The 25,037-nt window shown below is 32.4% G+C and overlaps 2 protein-coding genes across 2 annotated transcripts; both read left to right on the forward strand.

Annotated features, from left to right (window-relative positions):
* The first annotated feature begins 2,539 nt into the window (after positions 1–2,539).
* On the forward strand, positions 2,540–11,575 carry LOC145608315 (putative U3 small nucleolar RNA-associated protein 7). The gene is made up of 9 exons (XM_081663930.1): positions 2,540–2,790; positions 2,888–2,971; positions 3,818–3,880; positions 4,051–4,140; positions 5,676–5,808; positions 6,313–6,431; positions 6,553–6,620; positions 7,995–8,043; positions 10,259–11,575. Exons 2-9 carry the CDS (start codon positions 2,930–2,932, stop codon positions 11,291–11,293), a joined length of 1,599 nt encoding a protein of 532 aa, XP_081520056.1. The 5' UTR covers positions 2,540–2,790; positions 2,888–2,929; the 3' UTR covers positions 11,294–11,575.
* A 3,295-nt stretch (positions 11,576–14,870) lies between these two features.
* LOC145609534 (uncharacterized) lies at positions 14,871–21,993 on the forward strand. Its single transcript, XM_081664994.1, has 2 exons — positions 14,871–16,452; positions 21,767–21,993. Exons 1-2 carry the CDS (start codon positions 14,871–14,873, stop codon positions 21,991–21,993), a joined length of 1,809 nt encoding a protein of 602 aa, XP_081521120.1.
* The last annotated feature ends 3,044 nt before the right edge of the window (positions 21,994–25,037 follow it).

Consider the following 25,037-nt stretch of genomic DNA (forward strand, 5'->3'; position numbering starts at 1 on the left):
AATTCACATCAAAATAACATTGGCGTTATTGAGTTTTAAGACATCGTGAAGAGAATCAAACACTTTAGAAGATACTAAATTTCTGACCATAAACACATTTAAACCCTTACATTACCTTCAAATCAATTGATTTCTAAGAAACCCAGAAAATTAGAAGAAGAAAAGAGGAGAGAGAAAGTGTGTTTGATTTAGAGTTGGAAGTAGTGAGAGGAAGAGAGAGAGAGAGAGAGAGAGAGAGAGAGAGAGAGAGTGAGAGTGAGGTTGATTCCTCAAAAATCCAGAAAATTGAAATAAAGGAGAGAGAAAGTGTATGATTTTGTTGGAGTAGCTAAGAGGAAGAGAGAGTGAGTGCAGGAGAAAGATGAATGAGAAAAAAGACGAAATAACATACATGTATTTAAAAATAACATATATATAATTTGAAGTAACAAAGAGTTAACATCAAAATAACATGAGTTTTATAAAACCTGGAGTACCGTGTACATGGTACTCCAGGAGTATGATAGAAATTGCGGAGTTTGAACACCTAAGATTTAATTTCCATTACTAAAAAAATTCAACCAAACAAAATTATAAATGGAACGGTTCTAACTCGATTCCAATACATTCCACATGATCCAACCAAACGACCCCTAATAATATATAATCAAACAATAAAACAAAACAACTATACAAAATAATTCTCATAATGGCACTCCACATCTTCACTCGTTGGTGTGGTACTGTGGCCTCAATGCCTCATCATTAGGACAAATTTAGGAATCCTAGTCACCAAAACAATAAGGTGTCGTTTGCCCTAGTCTTTGAACTATTTCTCAACTTCAGAAACACAAATTGGGCCAAACAGCAGTGGTTAGAGGAGTTGAAATGATTTTTTAAGAAGCCCAATTTTTTTGAGAGCAAAGAGATGTAGAAACACCAAATTGATGCTTCTCAAAGTAGCTTCTCGAGAGCCTTTTTTTTATTTTTTTAATTTTTTTTTTATTTTTATTTTTATCCTATTTAATGAAACTTTCTCTTGCCCATAATACCCCTTATCTTTGAATAGTTTCAATTCAATAAAAATTATTTCGTAGTAAATTAAAAAATATATGTATAACAATAAATCAGTAAAATAATTTTAGTTCAGCAAATAATTTCAATTCAATAAAAATAATTAGATTTATTTAAAATTATAATTCAGAAAATGAAAATCTAGGGGTTTTTTTTTTCCAATAGAAGTTCCCATATATTACTACGTAGTAAGGCCCTGTTTGATTCACCTTAATTTTGCTGAACTGAACTTATTTTTATTGAACTAAACTTAATTTTACTGAATTGAAATTATTTTTACTGAAATTAAATTATTTTTACTGAACTGAAATTATTTTTACTGATTTTCTATTATAATTCTTCTTTAAGAAAACTGAATTTTACTGAACTGAACTTATTTTTACTGAACTGAAATTATTTTTACTGAACTGAAATTATTTTTACTTAATATTATTTTTTTAAGGTGAAAAGAATAGGGCCTAAGGGTCATAAATGGCCAATTACCAAATTGGTAAATAAAAAAGACCATTAATGACAATTTGGTAAAAAAAAATTCATTCAGGTGACAATTTGGTAAAATAAAATCCTAAACGACAATTTTGGTAAATAAAATTATCTCAGGCTACAAATAACCCAAAAAATACAAAAATTTCTGAGATTTTACTCGTGAATACTTAATTTGGTTCGTTTTTCGTGGTTTTTTTTTACCAACCTTTTTATGGAAATAACAATTTCAAGAAAAAAAACGTATCAATTTTCACTTATGTATACTTTATTAACGAATTTTTTTTTAAAAGGGGGTTGGAAATAAATTTGGGATCGGAATTTAGCAAAATAAAAGGAGATGACATATTAATTTTAAATTTTAAAAGGGAAAAATAATTTTAAAAACACAAAAACAAATTAAATTAGGATTTTTAAAAAAGTTTGTAGAAAAAAAAAAATAAAGATTTTTTGGTATAAATATCGCTAGAGTTTATTATTTTTACCAAAATGTCGTATATGGTTAGCTTCTTTTACTAAATTGTCGCTAAGGGTCTTTTATATTAACCAATCTGGTCAATTATCGCATATGGCTAGCTTTTTTTTTAATTTTTTATTTGTCAATCTGGTCAATTGTCGCATATGGTTAGCTTCTTTTACTCAAACTAGCCTTTTGGCCCGTGCAATGCACGGGTTATTCATATAAAATTGTATTGAGAGATAAGTGAGGAAATATCAGTAAGTCATTATAGGGTATAGAATGTAATCGGAAACATGATTAAAGAAATTTAAATTTTGGAACATTAATCGAAAAAGAGGCTTAAATAGAAAGGTGGAAGTGCTAAATTAAAGAGAGAGAATAGGAAAAGGTTGAATTAAAGGAGAGAGAAGAAAATGAAGTACAACTTTAATGAAAGAATTAAAATAAATGGTGTAATAAAAATTTAATAGTGTAAGATGACAAGTGGCACTATGATTAGAGAAGTGTAATAGAATGGATAGGGAATTAGGGACATGTGTCTTTCTTAGTTTCTTGGTTATAGTTTTTATTTAAATACTAAGTATAGATACTAAGTATAGATATAGATTGTCGCTAGGGGTCGTTTTTATTTGTCAATGTGGTCAATTGGCCGGTCATCGAAGATTATTGATTTTCTAAACCCTTCCCAAAACCCTCAATACAACTGACAAATTTACACCTTCCCCTTCAATTTTTCCTGCCGCCATCTTCCCGTCGACGTCTTACTCACCGACGGCCGCAACCCCTATTTCACGGTCACACCTCTTTCTCTCTCCTCCGCTTTAATCTCTGTTATAAATTCAATCTTCAATTAAATTATCATTGAAAAAATTGCCCCTTTTTTCATTGCAGTTTTCGAATTCGCCGCTAAAAGTTTGAGAAATCTGTCGAAAGATGGTGGTTAGGGCGGAGAAGATTGTTCCTGCTACTGAGCAGGTATGTTTTAGCTTGAATTTTCGAGTTAAAGTTTGATTTTTAGGGTTTATTGCTTTATATTTATGCTTTTTTTTTTTTTTTTTTTAATTTTTTTTTTTTTTATATATATATATTGATAAGAGAAACTACTATGCTATGTTGTAATGTGTTGAATATCGGAATGTGGCCTATTAAAGTGTGATGGAAAACAAATTAGGTTTGCATTGGTATTGTTTTTTGTGGGGGGTGGTGGTGTGGACTTAACAAGAAGAAAATGACTATCTGGAATTAACTTAAGCTATGTTTGATTTGGTGAAAACCCGCAATTGTTAAATGGAACGTGTCGGTGGAGCAAATTCGCGAGGATATTAGTTAGTGAATAGATCAATTTGGTATCCATGGCTAGGAATTTGTTTGTGGAGCTAGTGGAGAGTCTAGTAGCATAATGAAGGCGAAGCCATTATGTGTACGATATACCGTTGTTATAGTCATGTCGGATGTTAATATAAAGGATTGAGTGGCAAACATGAGTTTTGTGGGTTAAAAGAAAAGATGAATGTAATCAATTTGGGTTGAATGGAAAGCTATAGCTTTGTGGACTTAGCGTGTAAAATGTATGCTGCCACCTAATTTTTCCGAAGCATTTGCATCTAGTGACTCCTTTGCAATGTTATCGTCGAGCCTATGTTCCATGTGTTTGAGATTCATGACTCCCTTTGTCAGCTCCATCTTAAATTTCAGTTGTGGGAACTCATCAATTTTGTTTCTTTCAGATCAAGTTTTGGTAGCTGAGTTTGTCTTTTTTCCCTTAGTGTTATCCGTCCATTTTTTGTGCGATGATGATAAAATTTGAGGGTTTCTGTGCAGGATGATGAGGAGTTGGATGCAAATATAAAGAAGTATCTTAGAGGAGAAAGTGCTAATTTGGAGGTATGTGTATCTGTTCCTTTTTGTCATCCTTTTTATTCTTTCATTGGTCTGGTGTTACTATAGCTTCCGGATGGTGAACATTTTGGCTCGAGTCATGATATTTCTCTCTGTTTCATTCTGTGTTAATTCTATTTTTTGATTTTTTAAATCTATTTTTATTATAATTGCAGGCTTTGCAAGATAAAAAATTGAAGGGACAGCTTGCTGTTAAAGAAGAATTGTATAAACGCTCTGCAAAAACAGCAGCGAATGTTGAAAAGGTCACCTTTTGAATCCTTTTATGCACTGAAACTCTTCCCCACTTATGGTATTCTAAGTATTTTAGCTATGTTTTATAATTGTTCTTTCTGTTTATGGTATCTAAAACAGTAATGTAGAACAAAATCCCACTTTAAATATTACTATAGCCTTGTAGGCCTTGATAAATATGATAAGAACATGCAATATACAAGTAGGGGCATTTAGGTATTATTGTAAGTATACAATCATGAGCACATCCCTGAAATCTATCTATAATTTAAGATTACAGAGAATACAGACTACAGTGTACTGTGGTTGTTTATGGACTCATTGATTGGATTCCTTTTAGATTGAATTACATAGCATATTCTGTCCTCACTAAATCACTAGGGAGTGAGGGACATTCCAATCGTGAGCAGGTCATTTCTGCTATGACTTTATTTGGTTTGCTTTTGCTATGGAATTCATATATGAGAATTGAGACATATCTTCTTTCTGTATCTTAATGCCAGTCTTATTCATAATTTAGTGCTGCACTCTTAATGTCTTTTTATAATTAGAGATTCACATAATGTGATGCTTGGAGCTCTTGCCGCTATTCTCTATAATCAATTTCTCTTGACATGTGGTATTTTATTTTTTATATCATTCATCTTGCTGCTTGTAATTGGTAGAGGCCATGGATGTTTCTATGAATTTCTACCCACTATAATTTCTCAAGGACTTTGAGGCATATGAATGACCTTTATGCCTGTTTTTGGAATTTGCACGTCTTCTGGTCAAGTTTGTTGTTTTTTTCCTTTACAATTGTATAGGCCATTGCATTGGTATTCATTTACTGCTAATCAAATTAATTAATGCTCTTCCTGTCCTTCAGCTTCTTGGTTGATATTAAGTGGAAAAAGATAAATTTTATTAATGACATCGTCAGGATTCAGTTCTCTTAAAATTACCTTTTTCCGGGAAAACAAAATAGCTACCAATTTCAGTTGCACACCTATTTTCATCTTCATTCTAGTAGCAGTAACTTGTGGGTTGGCAACAATGTTATGTCCTTTCCTTTTTCTCTTGGAGGAACTGAGGGTTGTCCTGTAATAGAACATCTAGCCAGGGATGGTTTTATGTGGGTGTGTGGGAAGGGTGGTGGTGGTGGTGGGAGGAGTTTGGACTGAATGGGTTAAAGTAAGGAGGTTTCTGTTCTGTTTTGTAATTGGCTTGAAGGAAGAGCAGAAGAATTGGGTGGGTGGGTGGGTGGGTTGTTGGGAGGAGTTAGGGTTTGATGGGCTATAGAAAGGAGGCATTTGATCTCCTGTTTTTGTAACCTCATATGAACAAAAGACTTGAAAAGTGGTATTATGTCTACAGATAACTGAATCGACTAGCCTGACCATTATTTTCTATGTTCATTTTGTAATTAAGATTAAGATTAAGATTGTCTTTCTTTGGTAACAACAGGGCAAAGTTGTCATTTTGATAAAGTTGTATATTCTTTTTTGTGATATACTGTACAATAATATACAGTTCCCTTGGTAACATGCTTTGTCTAATCTTTCAGTGGCTTCTGCATTCAGAAGGTGGTTTTTTGGAGCCTGATGGTATAGAAAAGACATGGAGGATAAAACAAGAGGCTATCGGCAAAGAAGTTGATATTCTAAGTTTGAAGAACCAATTCGATATGGTGTTACCAGGTTGTTATTCTATTTCTGATAACTGTTTGATGAAAAATTGTCTAGTTTAGGAGTCAACATATAGTTTCGTGGATTGTAATGAAGAACAGTCATATCTGTTTTTGAAGCTTGCTGTATGAATTGGAATTAAAATTTTAAATACTTAAAAAGGACAAGAAACAACCAATGCTTTTATGTGTGTATGTGGGAGGGGGTTCTATTATGGCCATTATATATTTTCTCGGAAGAAGAGATGTTAAATGTGTGATAGTTTTCTTTAAAAACCTGGATTGATAAGGCTGGAGGTGTCATGCTTTTCACTACAGATGTTTGGCTGAAGTATCTTTGCTTCTCTGAAATGGCTCTCAGACAATTACTAGTAGTATGGGTCTTGTTGCAGTTCCTGCTGGCCTTTGTTTTGAATATTTGGAAATCCTTTTGACTTGTGTAGCCTTTTAAATTATTCTTGCAAATTTAAGATGTTGCCTTTTTCTGATGTTCTTTGTTTCCTATCTTTGATTTCAGATCTTGGTCCTTACAAGCTTGATTTTACCTCAAGTGGGCGTTATATGGCACTTGCAGGGCGCAAGGGCCATTTAGGTGTCCTTGATGTGAAAAATATGAATTTGATTAAGGAATTTCAGGTGTGTTGCAGCTTTGGGGCAGAATTCCTATCAGAATTCTTCTCTTGTGCTAATTGTTATCGATTGTATAATAATATGCATCCTTTAACAGTTCTTGATTAAGGATAATTGATTGTCTTAGGTACGGGAAACTGTACGAGATGTCGTTTTCTTGCACAATGAGCTGTATTTTGCTGCTGCTCAAAAGAAGTGAGATTTTTCTGCCTCTTTTCATCTTAAATTCTTAATGGTGCTTTTCTCTGATTAAATATCATTTTGTGCTTGAAATTGCTCAAACTTGTGAGCTCTTTGATAATAGTGGGAGATTTGCAAGGATCCTTTGATTCTTCTCTATCATCTCTATATTGTATTGGTTCCATGAGTTTGATGTTGGACCCCCTATGGCTGACGCATTATCCCTGCCTAACTTAGGAGATTACTGTCACTACTGAGAAATAGGGATCTGTACCACTGTACGCAATCTGAAATGAATCTTTATTTTCATGATTGGTTGGTTAGAGACTTCTGTACACCAGGAATGATTAATGAAAGATTATAACTGTGAAGTTGTTTGCTAGAAATTTAGAATACTTGTGAGTTGTGACACAGCTAAGTTTTATACATCTGCACGGTTTCTGTGGGATTACTATCATCTTTCATGTTTCCATACTTTCTATTGAGATGACATGGTGCACCTGTCCCTCTTGAAGGGGAGTAAAAACCCAATAGGGTATGAAGGGAAACTGAGTGTGTTGTCTTAAGTTTCTCAACCATGATCTAAACATCCTAATCTAAAGAATGAGACGGGTGACGCATACTGTAGTTGCTTTATGCCCATTAAAGCTACATAAAAGCAGAATATGAAAGGTGGAGCAGGGAGGTTTGTGACTTTGTGTAACAGACTAACAGTATAGAGAGGTTGAGATACTCTTATTAATTTTTAAATTAAGGATGTCTCAATATCCTTCATCTTGTTTTAGTGGTCATAAACTACTTCCTCAATTCAAGGAATGTTGTTGGATGATTGAAATAGTCAACCTCAATTACACCAAGCTGCTTGTAAGAACTATATAAGATTATTCTAGTAATAAGTGAACCATATACTCTGGAGTGGAGTTTTTACCATTCTGACATTCTTCCATTCGTAGATGATGGTCTACTTGTGTTATGCTGGTGGCAGCGGGTCTATGTAGAATCATTGCATGTTCTTGTTGGCAAATTGCTATCTTTCATCCCTATACTTGTGATCATAAGCGAAAAACTTGTGTACAACTATTATTTTTTGCAACAGTCGAGCCTAATCCAGCAATGCAGTCGCGGTCTGTCTTGTAAAGTCTAGTTACATGGCACTATTCCTGTAAATTTTAGTCATTCTAACTACCTAATCCAAACTTTCATTATTTTCCATAAACAACTTCTGATTTGGGTCAGTTTTGGTTGTGGACTAGTTTTTGTTGCAGCATCCATTTAATGTATTTGTGTTTGTTAGCAAATTCTGACTTTGCTGCTTCATATCTGCTATGACAATTACTTTACAACATACTTTCTGTATTTTCTGAGCTTTCACACTTGAAATTTTGGCAGGTACCCCTACATATATAACATAGACGGTGTTGAGCTTCACTGTTTGAAGGTCAGGATGCTTCATTCGTGCCTCAGTTTCTATAGTCTTTCATATTTCTTTCCTTATTAAGAAGTGTCCTATTCTCATTCCGTTTTCATATACAAATTGAATTGAACCAACTTTCTTTCATCTTGTGATGCTGTCCCTGATCCCTTCATTGGCTTCATTTATTGAAACTGCAGAAACTTTTTTTGTTTTATTTTTGGTTTTCTCATATGTTTTGGATAATACATGCTGCATGACTGCTTTGGAGTTACTGTTTGATAGACCTCTGTGTTACATATTTTCTAGGCAGGTTTCTAAATTTATACTGTTCCTTTTGTATGGCCTAGGTCAAGAAACCTGACTTCTCTGCTGATGTATGTCTTGATAAAGACAACTATTTGAATTCAGGGTAGATTATAATTTGCCTCCTTAATGTCGGGAAATTTCTTTACAAGCCCACACTGACAACCTTGGCGGTTGAAAATTATCATATTTTCCTGATACTATTTAATTTTCTTATTTTGCACGGCTGCATTTCTATGTACTATTTGTTCATTAGTGGCTAAGAAGTTGACATTGATATTAGGACTATGGAGTATATACTATCACACTTTCAACTGCTATCATTTTTTTGAGAAGGCAAGAAAGGGTAAACCATGAACATGCCTGATTGTAACTAACATACTAAAGCATGTACGGTGTACTCGCACTGCTTAACCTTAAAAGGCATGAATATATGTGCTCTTGATATAAAATGTGCTATCCTTCTCTTAACTTAGTCAAAACATATAAATTTCAATCTTTCCTGGCCTTTGGTTGTCCAAGACCTCACATTCTTTTGGAGTGGCAGTAAATTTTTGGCAATTTTGAGGTGAATTAGTTTATCAGGTCATTGGTGTTTCATAAATGAATGGAGTAGCTTTTTCTTTTTTTTTTTTCTTTTTTTTTTCTTTTCACAGTGGAGGTGATTAGGTGAAAAATGAGATTTGTTAAATGCCTGGGATATGGGGTGATTGTATTGCCAAAACCTGGAACTTTCTGTTATTTACCCTTGAATAGGTTTTAGGCTGTAGGATTTATCCCTGTTGATGCTTTGTTTCCACAACTTCTCTCTCCTTCTGTTTGATATGATTGGTGCTTTATTGCCTTTTGTCTTGTATGGTAGGGTACTCGGGCTCCCTTGCCTCCTACTTGTTAACTAGAGCCATTGAACCATCCCAATCCATACTGCGAGAGTTGTTGCTTTCAAGTTTTGGTTCGTTGTACCATGCTCTAGCTGTCCTACTCTGCAAGTGTTATTAATCATCTTTGGTATAATTCTTTATATATAGTATAATGACTTAAAATTTTCAAAGACTATTTGCCATTGGCCAGTGAAGTTGAAAGAATCATTATTGACACTATTTGAAAATTGGATAGTGATTATTGAGTCTTGGTGGATTGAAAATAACACTAGAACTCTTTTAATGGATGGAAATAAGTATTTTGCTACTTAATACATAAATTTGCTATTATCACTTAAATGGAATACACACATCATAGAAGCAACATGTTACAAAAAATATCGATTGTTAGTACTGTTTTATTTTTTGGTCATGTGTTAGTTACACATTTTGTTTCCATGCATAATTTCATGATGACTTTGACCATAAAATGTAGCCTTTTTATTGAATGCATGGATTAGTATTTCAAGCCATTTGCCCCAAGGCCCCCAACCCCCGCTCCCCTAATATCTCTCGAAGACCTGGTAATCCTTAGGAAATGAAAGAATGGTATAAAGAAACATAGAATATTGGTTGTTAGTATTGTCTTTTTTTTTTTTTTTTTTAATCATGTTTTCATTACTCATACACTTTGTATCCATGTGTAATTTCATGATGACTTCGATCATATCCATATCATTTAGAGAATGTGGCCTTTATTATTGAATGCATGGATTAGTATATCAAGCTTTTGCCCCAAGGCTTCTAACCCCCGCTTCCCTAATCTCTCATGAAGATCTCTTATTTTTCTTGGTCTGTTATTGGTCAATTAAGTGTACTTGCTGAAGATAATTAGATCCTCTTTTGTTTTTCTTTTTTTATTTTCGTATTCTTTTAAATTACTGATCTTTACTGCTGGTCTTGAATACTGACTTATGATGATTAGGGAGGAGATGTAATACAGTTCACCTTATTTTTATGAAGATTTTCTACTACACTGTAAATAATCTTGTATGAATTTTGCCCTTCATCTTTAGGAACATGGGGCTGTATCGAAGCTTCAATTTTTAAGGAACCACTTCCTTTTGGCATCTATTAATAAATTTGGACAGCTTCGTTACCAAGACGTTACAATGGGTACAATGATTGCTAATTACCGGACTGGTCTAGGTCGTACAGATGTGATGCAGGCAAATCCTTACAACGGTATCATTGCCTTGGGTCATTCCAATGGCTCGTCTACCATGTGGAAGCCTACGAGCCCCAATCCTATTGTCAAAATGCTCTGTCATCATGGACCATTAACAGCATTGGCTTTCCATCCAAATGGACATCTTATGGCAACTGCGGGAATGGAGAGAAAAATCAAAATATGGGATTTAAGAAAATTTGAGGTTCTTCAGACGATGCCAGGTCATGCTAAATCTTTGGAATTCAGTCAGAGAGGTTTACTTGCTGCTTCAACAGGGTCATTTGTACAAGTTTTCAAAGATGCTTCAGGTTCTCAGAATTACAGTCGTTACATGAGCCATTCTATGGCGAAAGGCTATCAGATACAGGAGGTTTCTTTTCGACCATATGAAGATGTTCTAGGAATAGGACATTCAATGGGATGGTCATCAATTTTAATTCCTGGTTCTGGAGAACCAAACTTTGACTCGTGGGTAGCTAATCCATTTGAAACATCAAAACAGAGGCGTGAAAAAGAAGTGCGATCTCTCTTGGAGAAGCTTCCCCCAGAGTCTATCATGTTGGATCCTAAGAAAATTGGGACTGTAAAGCCACCTAAAAAGAAGGACAAACCAACACGGAAAGAGAGAGAAGAAGAGATGGAGGCTGCAGTAGAAGCAGCCAAGGGCAAGAAGTTGAAGAACAAAACCAAAGGTAGGAACAAAGATGGTAAACGAGCAAAGAAGAAGCAGGAGATTGTTGCGAATGCAAAGAAGCAATTCATTGAACAGAATATGAAGGAGAACGAAGAGCTGTCAAAAAAGAAAAGGAAAAGAATCGGCGAAGAAGGAGCTGAGCTACCAAAATCACTGCAGCGATTTGCCAAGAAGAAAGCCGATTAATTTCACCCACACTGTAAAATTTTTTGATCCCAGGTAACACTCCTGTTTCAATTCTTCAGTCTTCTATTTTGGATGTAACATGTCACCACTCTTTAGGCTCATGTTTTCGAGTTCCCCTGTAAAATTTTGTTTCTGATTTTTGTTGTTTTTTTTTCCTCCATAGCTTAAATTATTGAATAGAACATGGAAAATCTATAGATTATTAGAGCATATTTGTATTGAGGCCAAAATTCCAGCCTACTTTCGATAATTTATCAACGTGGTCTTGTTTCATTTAGAAAATTCCCAAAAAATTGGTGACCACAAAATTTATGCAAACATTCTCTCAATTCCGAAATAGATCGAATCATCAAAGGAAATGGACCCTCAATCTTCACTCTTCCATATTCCCAGTTCATCTTTGCTTATCCTTTTGTTTGAGAGCTGTCCTTTCTTTACTGCTACTGCTCACTAGTATGAGTTCAGGATTTGCTTCCCTTACTACAAACATGGGCTGTCACCCCAAATATTATTCGAATAATTTACACCACATATATAACTATGCTGCGTTATTCATATTGTATTGGAATTATTATCTCTCTTTCTGACGTTATTGTCCCACTTCTATTCATTAGTGAAACAAATATGATCCAAAGTAGGACCTCTGGAAGTAGTAAGGTTCATCTGTTCGATTATGGATTCTCCCTTCATTCCCGAAATTTCGACTGTTTTTGGGTGAGAAAGTTCGACTCACATTAACTTTTTTTTTTTTTTCGTATTTCTATTTTCCTATCTTATCCTCTTATGGAGTCTTACTCCCCCACTGTTACACTTACTACCTCCGATTTTTTTTAGTTACAACTTTGGAATATTTTATATCTCACAAATAATACCCTAAAGTTGCAACTTAAAAAAACCGAGGGTAGTATTTTGCAATGTCGGTTGCCACTTACATTTCACATAATAATAGTTTGTGATTTAGTAGTGTCAAGATGAGACACGAACTGGTTAAATGGAACATAGAATAGGATGCATAATATCCACCTTGATTTGAAGTAGTTGTCACTTATTAGGTTTAGTTGTAACTATCCCTTTGTCTTAAATAAAAGTTTGAGCATTTTATTATGCGGTCCAAATTTAGCTTCTATCACTGGAGTAAAGCAACTTTGTCGTGTATGAGGGAAAACTAATCAACCTTAGTACGCAAACAAGTTTACTGTAGAAACTAGAATCTAATCATAATCTTTGACAACTTATTAAAGACCAATCAATTGAATTACCATTGTATACCTAAGCCAAAATTGCACTAGTCATTTCATACTTAGGATATGTTATAGGCAGCAATCACTAATTTTATATTGAAAACAACTTTAATCCAACTTTTAGTTCTTGGTTTATCTTGTTATTATATTATATTTTGTCCGTTTTTTTAGCGTTGTAACACTTTTCTAAAATGAAAATGTCGCAGTAGTTGCAACATATTTTTTTTTTTTTTTTTTTTTTTTTTAAAAAAAAAGAGGGTTTTATAGTGAAAATTATACTATTATCTTATTTAAAGCTCATGGCCTATTTGATTATAATCTTAACAATCTCTTAAACCTATTTTAAGTGTATTATATCATAGTATGAGATTATGAGGTCTACTTTTCTTAAATACCGTGATAAAGTGTGTGTTGTAAGTATAATGAAATGGAGAAAGTATATAGTTATAAGTAGTCCCAATTTGCATGTAAATGTCACGTTCAGCAATGTGAGGTACCATGAAGAGTTGTAATCCTTCACTAAATAGCATTATGCCTCCCAACAACTTCATTTTGCCAAAAAGTCTCACTGGGGTATACCCTTTTCCAAATACTTTTTAGATTTGATTATTTACTCTCTTTTTTTTTTTTTAATATATTTTTTTGTGGGGGACCTAAGTACATTACATAATTTCCAACTGTAACCAAAATGTGATTAATTTAAGTGTCATTAATGTTAATATCAAGTGCTATTGCTTGATAGGAAAATATTTTCAACGGCCAAAAAAATTATGCTTAATTATTGTACTAAATGATTACACGATTTGTTGCATACAAAGTTATAGACTCAAGCCAAGTCGGCCTAATTGTGTTAATACTTTATACTCCGTACATCATATGTACAAAGTTAATGATTTATGAGATTTTTTATGAAGTTTGATTTTGTTTTAAATGACTATGTTATTGCGCATCACCTAATTTAGTTATTATAGTTCGATTTGGAGAAAACTTAAGACCATTTTCCTACGAAGCTTTTGAACCATCAATATACACTAACTATTAAGCAAGCAAGATCGCTCATAATAGGCAATTTATTTCATAACCCTTTTTTTCACCACAACCATGATGAAAGCATAAATTTTAAATTATCAAAGATCAAGCAACGTGTAGATCAAACTTAAATGTATTAAACTAATTCACCTTATTGGGTAATAAACACTCGATCTTAAAGTATAGTAAATGCTACTTTATCCATAATTATGGATTAATTAACGCCATATGTCAACATTGTACTATATGCTACAATTACTTAGGTTTTAGTACGTATTTTCTTTGAAAGTAAAATAGAAAAGATACAAAATTGAGAAGAAACTGAGGCATTCAATTCCTTTCCTTACAGAAGAAAATTAATTTCCACCTAAAAATTAGAATTTACTCATTAATTTCCACCATTAAATTAGAAATTACTCCCTATTATTCATCCGATTACAAACCAATCCGAATAACTCCAAATAACAACAAAAGTTTTTTCTTTCTTCTCTTTGCATGTTTATGGCTCACTATTACTTTTTTCCTTCCTTAGTTTTTTCCTTTAAAAAATAAAAAAATAAAATACCTTTTTTTCCTTCTCCCCCCATCAAATAATTTTGTAGTTTAAATAATCATTAGTACCTAACAATTAGTTACTATGTTCACTACTTAAACACCCAAAACCAATACTTGTATAAAATTAGCTATTTAAGATTCATGTATGTATAATGAACCAAACTTCAAAGTCAATATCATAAAAATTATTTATATTAAGCATAATTAATTTCGTAGATATATATGGGGGACCATCAACTAATTAAAAAACCAAAGAATGGGAAATAAAAATTCCACTTTTTAATCAACAATCTATAATTTAAATCTCAACATCATGATACTATTTTAGTCAATAAAACCAATATTTTTTTCCCTTTTCTTTAAGAGAAGACTAAATTCATTTTGATGCTAACTCTTATACACCCATCTTCCACTTCTTGTCCCACATCACATCAATTCAACTAAAAAAAATCAAAACATACCCCATTTCTTTCTTGTCCTAAAAAGCATACTTATCATATACACACCCAAATGATATAATCCTAATCTTATAAAAGGAAAAAACTTTTCTTTTTTCTTCATTTTTTACCCTTTTTTTTGTGTTACCAATCTTACCATATAGTCCTAAAACATCGTTGTACTATTTTGTTGCTTAGTTGATAAATTATTTGATCATCCAAAATTCATATATACACTTGATGTTGGATATAAATGCAAATCATCCAATCAAAATTAAACACTACCCTTTCTTTTCAAACATTTGCTTAAAAAAAATGGATCAATTTCATGATCTTAAGCAACAACAAAATATGCCTAAACCAAAGTTTGATATCATAGACCCCTCCATTGTTAGAGCTCAATTCATATCTAAAAAAGATGTATCTTTCTCTTCTTACCTTCATCAAACACAAAATCATCCAAACAAGTACATTCCTCCTCAAACAGGACAAGTCAGAGCAGAGGATTCTGATCAAATTAGCATTTTTGATGCAGCAAAGTACTTCAGTGGTATACATGATGATCAAAAGGAAGACAAAAACTCGAAGGGGGGACTCGATCACCTTGCTTCGATCCCCTCTAGGTTCTCCTCAGTATCATCATCGATCGATGATAATGGGAGTAACTATGGGGGGAGAAATAGTAATAGTAATAGTAATAATAATTATAGGGCGAGGTCATTCCATGCAACTCCAACTGCCTCCTCGGAGGCTAGTTGGAATAGCCAGACGGGTTTGCTAGCAAACCCGCCTGGCTCTACTGGAGTCTGTCTCACCAAAAATTTGTCCCCTAATAGTAGTACGACTAGTACTAGTAACGCGACCCCAAGATGGCCTAGGATAAGTCCGAAATGGCTCATCCCTAGACGAAAATGCCCTTGTTCGGGGAAGAAATCAGTTCAAGTTGAAGAAAGGATCGAGTCCAACACACCTAGGATGGTTGATTTAAGGAGAAGTACTTCATCAAATGGTAGTTCAACAAATTACATATCTTCCTCTTGGTACTCTCCTAGACAAAATAGTCCCAAAAAAGGCGGTATGTATAAATCAAAACCCTTAACACCCTCAAATGTTACTATTTCCCCTGCCCAAGACCCTAAGAACAACTCAAACAGAATCAACCACGCCAACCACCACCACCACCACCACACGAACGGTGACTATACAAGCAATGTCTCGAACCCCAATAAGGTTGTGTCCATGGGCCCCTTGAAGTCTTTTGCTAATCATTCAGAAATGATTGGTACAACTGCTACAACTGTCATAACTAATAATGTTAGTGCTGCTAAGGCCGCGGCTGTTGTAGGCAGTACAACAGCTTGTAATACGAACGGATTTACATTCCCAATCCTTGAAAACCCGCCAGTGGGGGTGAAGAAGATGTTCAATGTGATTGCAGAGCCACCAAGGGACTCATTAGAGGTGTATCAACCAAGGAGCCACTCGAGTCCTAAGTCACGAAGAACAAGCTACGAAGATGACAATGTACTTAGTGATGGAAGCTCAGACTTGTTTGAGATTGAGAGCTTTACAACTACATCATACCCTTGTAGGGATTCAATGGATGATGTGGTTGTCCCGGTTTCGAGTTTTAATACTAGTACAATGAAGAGACTTGGGATTGTTTGTAGGAGTAACATGAATAATATTAGTCATTTGGATGAAAATGAGGGTTTAGATGAGCCTATGACACCTTCAATAGCACCAACTGAGTGTTATGCACCAAGTGAGGTGAGCATTGATTGGAGTGTGACCACCGCCGAGGGGTATGACCGTGCTAGCCTTAGCAACTTCTCGGTGTCAGCGTCGGAAATAGGGCTATACGCCGCCATGAGGCGGGAGTCGGAGAGAAATAATGGTGATGGTGGTGGTGGTGGTGGTGGGGGTGATCATCAAGATAATAATAAGAGTAGTAAAGGGGGTGGTGGGTTGTTGAGCTGTCGATGTGAGAAGGCGGTTAGCGTGGGACCGGTGCCAATAAAATGCTCGGCGGAGGGGGGCCCGCCGAGCACGGCGAGGCATGTGGGTGGTAGGGCAACACAACAGGGTCATGGAGTAGCAGCCCATGTCAATGGGAGGTGGAAATAGGGAGAGAGTTGGGTTGTGTCATGTAGAAAGGTCATGATCTTAAGTTTTCTTTTGCCTATGCCTTTTGCAACATGATGAGGATTTGTCTAGGAGTACTAGTAAGTTGTCCTTGAATTTTTATTTTAAATTTTTCATCAATGATGGCTTAATTATTATTTTCTAAAAAAATTGGATTTTATTTTTGTGGGATTATGTTTTGAATTTGTCGTTTGATTAGTGAGTATTGTGAGTAATTTGTTTTAGTAAGTTTGTGTGAATGAGATATAGTTGTTAGCTTGTTTTATGTTTCTAGTGCTTATGCAATAATAGAACACTTTTTGAGAACATTGAATTATATTATTGGTCCAAGTTGAAGTTGGATCTATTTACGTTATGTTTGATTAATTTATACTTATATATTATATTTTTTCATGCGTTCCAAAATTTTCTCTCCTCTCTGATCAAAAGGACATTCATTCACAAGTTCAGAAACTCCCCCCACCTAATAAGTAGTCATAGAAAGGGACATTTTAAAATGTTGAGAAGGTGAGGAACTAAGGCTTGCAAGTTTATGAACGATTAATTATGGTCAATTGGTCATCATTGGTTTGTACTCCGTATGATTTTTGAAGAAACTAATACTCGTATCAATATATCATAGATTTCAGAGAAAACATAGGTATATTAGGCCTCGAATCAATGCATTTGAGCACGTACATCTTAATAATCATCATTTACACATTTTATGGTTATGAATGTGGTAGTTGATCATGCAAAATGGTTATTGATGATAGTTGTTGCAAGTAGTTTTTAATTTGTGGACGTTAGTTTTGGGTGGTTCTAGTAATGAATATAAGCCTTTAATTCTTAATAATTTAACAAATAGCCTTTTCAATTAAAAAATACGAAGTACTTTGTATTAATTTCTATTGTAATTAATCCATTAGATTTGATAATTCGTATTGTTTTTATTCTTTCAATAATTGAGGTTTGTTCGATTTTAAAAGTTTCACTCGTCTATTTAGAAATGGTATCTTTATTGACAATTTTCTTAATCGATTACAGAGTACATACTATGAGTTCATTTTATTTGGTTCAAAATGTACCTTGAAAAAAAATTCCACTTTACAAGCTCTCTAGTCGAATGTAGTGTGTATATTGAGTCGAGTTGATTTAGAACTCAAACCGTAATCTTTAGTTCGAAATTGGTGCATTCACACTAAAGTTATATTGAGCCAAACTTATAGCCATGCAACTTTATAGGCCTCTACTTTAATTATAGCACAAGAAAATCAAAAGTTATTAATTTAGATTAATTGAGAATTTTAGCATGGTATGTAACCAGACAAAATAAAAGGTGTGTTGTTTAAACAAAGACGAAAAAAAAGATTAGAAGAATGTTAAGAAAGAAATAAAATAAGGAAAGCCAAATCTAACTATCTAAGACAAGGAGATTAAAGCAGTGAAAAGGAATGTATGCGCAGAAAGATGTCATCATTTCAAGTGGTAAGGCCAATAATCCCTACATAATAAGCATGATTAAAATGATTAATTAGTAATATTATAATAATAAAAAGATATTCCTTGTCTGTTGTTTAGCACTTTGAAGTCAAAAAATTAAGCTATTCCAATTAAATTAGTAGATATATTGCATAGTTCATCTTATATTAAACTAATAATTATTTTTAAAAGCCAATTATATATGGATTATACTTGGTACCAATTTGTGCTTTTGTCCAATGAAAGTAAAGATGCATATAAGTATATAACATGGTTGAGCACTCTTTAAGGAGATACCCTCTCTTTATGTTTTGTCTATAAATTTGATTAGGTTTTTTTTTTTTAATTATTATTTTATTATTATTTTTTTTATTTTTAGAAACTCGAGCTTAATAATAATTTTTATATGCTTTCATTTCATAAAAATTGCAATACTTAGCTTCTAATAGGCATGATTATATTTAAGGTGAAAAGAGAGAGTTAGCAAGTGTTGTTGACTGAAACAAACAGGGCAGGCTGTTGAATGAAGTAAATGGATTTATAAAAGTTATTAAAAATGTAAGGAGAATTTATATCATACTACCGAGTGTATCTTGTAAAATACCCTCAATGTTTTTTTTGCATATGTGCTTATTTGCTCACAAGGCACAAGCACATAGTATAGGCAAAGAAATTATAAAATCTTAGTATGTACTTGGTACAATTGGATGTACCTATACAAGCCATAGCACGAAAAACGCTAGATTTTTTTTGAAACACCATATGTTCGAATCAATTATTGCAATTAGTGAAATATAAAAACTATTACTTTTTTGAAACACCATATAATCAATTATTGCAATTAGTGAAACATAAAAACTATTACTTGTATATACATATATCGACCTTAGGTTAAAAAATTGTATGTTAAAGATAATAGAGGGATGGCAATATGGTCTGCCCATGATATATAGTTTGCTAATATAAACATCCAACCTTCCATTATGATTGATGTCTTGTCCCTTCCATTAGGTACTCTATGGGACAACTTTTTCTGTTGATTTCTTTTCATGATTAGTAATCTTGCTAGAAATTGCACATGACATAACATAGAATAATATATGATCTAAATTTTATAATAATCTTAGTGATATAAATATATAATTCGTGCAAGACATACACCAATCTTATCATAGCTAATATATTATGATATTATCACATAATTTGAAAGTGTTCAATCATGTAATTTGACAGTTTCCTATGAAGTTGCTCCATAGTTTCAAATGTTTTTTCTTATGTAGAACCAAAATGAGAGATTCTACTTGTCTCTTAGAGAATGAGATATAACTAATTAATGTACAAGTTTCATAACTTTCATTGTTCCTAATAATAATGGCCTTTAGCTTGATATCTATTTGTTTTAAAATATTATATGTATAATCTATAATAGGTTCTTTTACAAGAATTATTTTAGAAACCTCAATATTAAACCACTTTAAGTTTGGCCAAACATGAATTTTTAGTATATACTATTACATATGATTCATTAAGATCATACTAGTAACATATATTGCACAATAAAAGTGTCGTGAAATTCTAAGGACCTATTTAGTTCATCTTATTTTAACTTTTTAGACAAAATAAGTTGAGACAATAAGAACATAAGAGTTTTGTTAAAATAATTTCCATTAAATTTAGTTATGACACAATTTCAAACATATTTATACTATATTGTGCATCCACTATAAATTTGATATTATACCACCAATCAAAATTAACACCTTTCATTTATTTTATTTGGGAATGCAGGGAAAATATTTCCTAAAGTGGTATTAATTTGGGAATGCATGACAAAATTAAGTGTCGATCGGTGTAATTAATGATCATTTTAGTCTAATTTTTCTACTTTTATCTATCTTGTCTAATATCTCCGAGGCGTTCGTTAGCTTTTGCCTTTATTTATATAATTGAAAATAAAAATCTATGGAGTCTTTTCTACAAGTAAATTTCCAAAATCCCCCACATAGAAGTCGTGGAAAAGTTTGTAACAATATTTCTTTTCTTAGTAACAATCCAAAAACAAATACCCCAAATCAATATAATCAAAACTCAAATTGCTTTCTTCCCTTTCCTTAGATTTGGTATTTATGTCCACCATTTTAGCTTTGTTTACGTTGAGATTTCATGGTAGTGAAGAAAAGTGACCTAAAATTGTGGGTCTACCCTAAATTTTTTAGCCCAAAAACAAAGAAATTAAAATTTTGAAGCTACTTTTGTTAGGAGGAAGTAACTTCTACAAAGTGAGTATTAAAAAAGTGGGCTCAATTTTTTTTGGTTTATAATTGTGGACCTTAGCTTTTTCAGCAGCCTAAAAGCTAATCTGGCGAAAGCAAATTCAGCGGGCCCCCAAATCCGCAACTAGCCCTTGGTTTCAATTTTGCCACATTTTTCTTTCATTTCAAGTTTGCTAATAAGACATTTAAAAGCAATTTTCACTTAATAATGGTTGGTGTATGTATAGAGGATTTTTTATGAAGTCGGATAGTGATGCAGATGCGATTTGACTTAAAGGAACGATATTTTCGAAAACATAGTAGTGCACATGAAAATATATTTATTGATGGTTAGAAAATTTAAAATATCAAGCTTTATGAAATTTTAGAGTATTTACTTCAATAATATCTCTATTTGAAAAATAAAAATATTTTTTTGAAAATAACACGTGCCACCAACCATGTATTAATGTATTATGTATAGATTGGTAAAATAAATCTAATTAGACTAATAAGGGTCTGTTCTCTTTAACTTAATTTCAGTTCAGTTCACTTCACCTCCAATCAATTCACTTCAGTTCAGCTTTTAATTTCCTTCTTTCATAAATAATTCAGTTCAGTTCAGTTCAGTTCACTTCAGCTCAGTTTAGTAAATCAGAATAGACCCTAACATTCTAAATTATAGATTTTAGACTCATGATAGTAAAATTATTGTAAACAATACTTTGTATATGGCTTTACTAAAATTATTTTAATCAACAAGACAATTGCTACTTTTAGATTTCAAGTCTGTTCAATATTTTTACCAACATGACATCTAACTTTAGCAATGGATCAGACACTTTTTATTGTCATTTATGATTAGAGTAAGTATTAGAATGGACATCCTCCAACACACATACACACATACGAGGGAGACATGTCATTTCTACAACGCGCCCCTACATAAAGCGTAAACGACCAATTAAAATAAAATCTACATATAGGAAGAAACCCATTTGCAATGCTTGGTCACAACACAACCCCAAAAAAAGACCAAGCATCATAAAACCATACCACACAAGCACACAGACAACTGTTTTCAACCTACATGAATTAACTCAATAAAGATGGGCAACTAGAATATTATTTGCCACCAAATTAAAACCAGCAGCAAAAATACTGGTAAAACACAGCAACATTTAATACAAGAACTGTGGGTACTTTTGACTATGATACAAATTAATTTCATCACCTAAGTTATATATATATAAACCAAATCCATTTATACTAAAACAACCATAAAAAATACAGAAAAACCCAAGAAATCAAAGATCAAATATTTAATTTTGATGGCATCACTAATCTTGTTAGTATCAGAGTTACTTCACCCAGTAAATACCCAGATTGTTTACACTTACAGTTCAAGTGTTGCAGCTCCAATTTCTTCAGATTTGCAGAAAAAGATGAAGAGAGAGAAAGAGTTGATTAAAGTTGAGATTAGGCAGAATCAATTTAAAGATGGTGATAATCATAATCATAATAATGATGATGATGATCTTCCTCATTTAAGGATTGATTCTGAGCTTGTTTGGCCTTAATTTTTATGCAGCTTTATCTTTATTTTTTATGTTTATTTATAATTGTTATTTCACATTAGGCTTTGTATTGTTAATTCTTGTAAAATTCGTTGTAATTATCGATGTAGAAAGCATTCCAACAATAAAACCAATTAACCAGACAACTTTAGACTAAGGGTATGTTCTCCTTGGATTATTTTCAGTTCTGTTCAGTTCAGTTCTTAATATCTTCCTCTCATAAAATATTCAATTCATTTTATTTCAACCCACTTCAGTCAATCAGAGCAAGTCCTAATACTGTATGAGTTTTACTTGTTAGAATCGATATATATCTAGTACGAGTTGAAATTTCATACAAATCTAATATATATATTTAAAGGGGAGTTTTTTCCCGAGTTTTTAGAGAGGCACGTAGGATTTAATTTTCTTAGCGCGCCATGTAGGATTATAAATTTTAATTTTAGCCAAATGATATTATGCATTATATTAGCTTGTAAATATTGTTATTTACTTGCTTGTATGATGCAAATAAAAAGCCTTATTATTGTAAGCAGATTGAATCACATTAATTTGTAAAAATTTTACAATGTCATTCTTCAAAAAAGGCACCACAATTTGCTTATGTGGCAAAATTTAATTGGCCCATATTTAGTATTTTGATTTTCTTTTTGAATTATTTTTAATGTCCATAATGTATTAAAATTGTATTTATATTATGTATTCTTTTTAATACATGTATTTTTTTTAGAAATACAGAATTATAAATTAGAAAATCTATTTTTAAAATACTAACTAGATTTCGAAATTATACTTATAATAAAAAAATCACAAAATTAAAATTGTTCATCATTGTCAATCATTTTATAATAAAATAATTCAAATGCCACGTAAGCAAAATTGACGAATGAGATTTTTAAGTTTAAATTAATTATATATAAAATATTATCTTAGCACATAAATTTTTAAAAAAATTATTTTAAAAAATTCTAAAAAAAACCGTACATAGCACGGGCTTCATCTAATTTATTCTAATTTAGTGAACCAAACATCCCCTAATTTTGATTAATGAAGAAGTTTAGCATGTTCATTGGAGAAAAAGAAAGGCGTTCTGTTTAATTAGGAAAGCCAAATCTAAGACAAGGAGATGGATCAAAGAAGTGAAGTGGTTAGGTCAATAATCCCTATATATTAAGGATAATTAAAAGGAAAAATTAATTTTAATAATAATCTTAAACTTTGGGTAATTCATTTTTAATAATTCTAACTTTTGATTATATTTTTTTTTTAAAAAAAAATTATAGGTATTCGTTTTAGTTGTCTCAACCACTCACCTTATCTATTACTCCATCCGTTTCATAATCGTATAGTAGGATTGACACAAACTTTTAGGAAAAAATATAAGGTGGGGATCAAAAGGATTTTTTTTATTAATATAAAGTATAGTAGTGAGATATATATAATTGTTTGTACAAGAAAGAAATAATAAAAAATAAAAATTAAAAAAAAAAAGAAGTAGTGTAAGGCCATGTTCACTAAGGTTGTTCAATGTCAGATATCCGATCCAATAAAAAAATTTGGATATCTGATATTTTCGGATCGGATAAATTGAGATACAAATCTGATTTGAAAATTTTCACATATTCAGATTTTCGGATCAGATAGTCAGGTTTTCGGATCGGATCACCAGATTTTCGGAATGGGCAGTTAAAATTTTCGGACAAATCCGATTCGTATCCGATTCGAAAATCCGAAATTTTTTTCGGATATCCGAAACCTTAAAAATCGGATCGGATACCTGAAATTTTGGATCGGATCATCGAATATTCGGATTGGATATTTTTGAAAACCACTACTGTTCATCACTTCATCATAAAAAAATATTCAATAAAAATAATTTCATTCAGTTTAAAAAAGTTTAGTTCAATAAATGTAAGGGCATGTTCACATTTACTTAATTTCAGTTCAGTTCAGCTCCAATCAGTTCAGTTGAGTTCAGCTTCTAATTTTCCTCTATCATAAAATATTCATTTCAGCTCAGTTTAGTTCTATTTAGTTCAGTTCAGCTCCAATCAGTTCAGTTCAGTTTAGATCAGTTTAGTTCAGCTCCAATCAGTTCAGTTCAGCTCAGTTTAGTAAAAGTGAACAGACCCTAAGTTTAGTTCAATAAAAATAAGTTAAGTTCAGTTTAATAAATATAATTTCAGTTCAGTTTAAATCAGTAAACTTAAAGAAGAAATATAATAGGAATTAGTAAAAATAATTTCACTTCAGTAAATTTATTTCAATTTAGTAAAAATAAGTTCAGTTCAGCAAAATTATTTTAGTTTACTAAAATTTTAGTTTAGTAAAATTAATTTTAGTTCAGCAAAAATAAGGTAAAGTGAACGTGGCCTAAGTGGGGTTAGTTTGAGAGAGAAACAATAAAACAATTGTGGGTCCTTATCAAATAAGGAAGTGTTGTAATTATTATGAAACAGATAAAAAAGAAAAAGTGTTGCGATTATAATTAAACAAAAGTAGTATAACATATTGTACTAGCTAGACATCACGTGTCACTATGTGATTGCTCAATAAAATGAAATAAAAATCACGACCCATTTCCCCAGTCTCATTGTCGGTGCCTATACCCTCCCCAGCCCAACCCCTAAAATCGGACCCCTCCTCAAAACAATTCCTTTTTTATTCCCCACCCCGAAATCGCCCCCTCTCTTTTACTCCCATCCCAAAAGTTTCCCTCTTTCCTTTCCCCCACCTCAGAAATTGTCCTGTCCTAATTACGTACCATTTCCCTGTAATACCCTGTATTTTTTTACTTATTTTATAATGACATTTTAATATTTATTTCAAATAAGTTTGGAAATATTTTTATAAAAGGAAAGTTTATTTAATTATTTATTTTATTAAAGTTGGGGTTTATTTTAGAAAAGTATTATTTTAGTAAAGTTTTAATAGGAAAGGGATTAGGAAAGATTAAAAAAGGAAAGTTTAGGTAAGAAGGGTTTCTAGGGAAAAGGGGTATAAATATTCAACACTTGGGCAAATTAAACTTTGCCCAAAGTGGTAAA

Source organism: Chenopodium album, chromosome 23 (genome assembly GCF_948465745.1).
Source record: "Chenopodium album chromosome 23, dcCheAlbu1.1, whole genome shotgun sequence".
In the NCBI taxonomy this organism is placed as follows: domain Eukaryota; kingdom Viridiplantae; phylum Streptophyta; class Magnoliopsida; order Caryophyllales; family Amaranthaceae; genus Chenopodium; species Chenopodium album.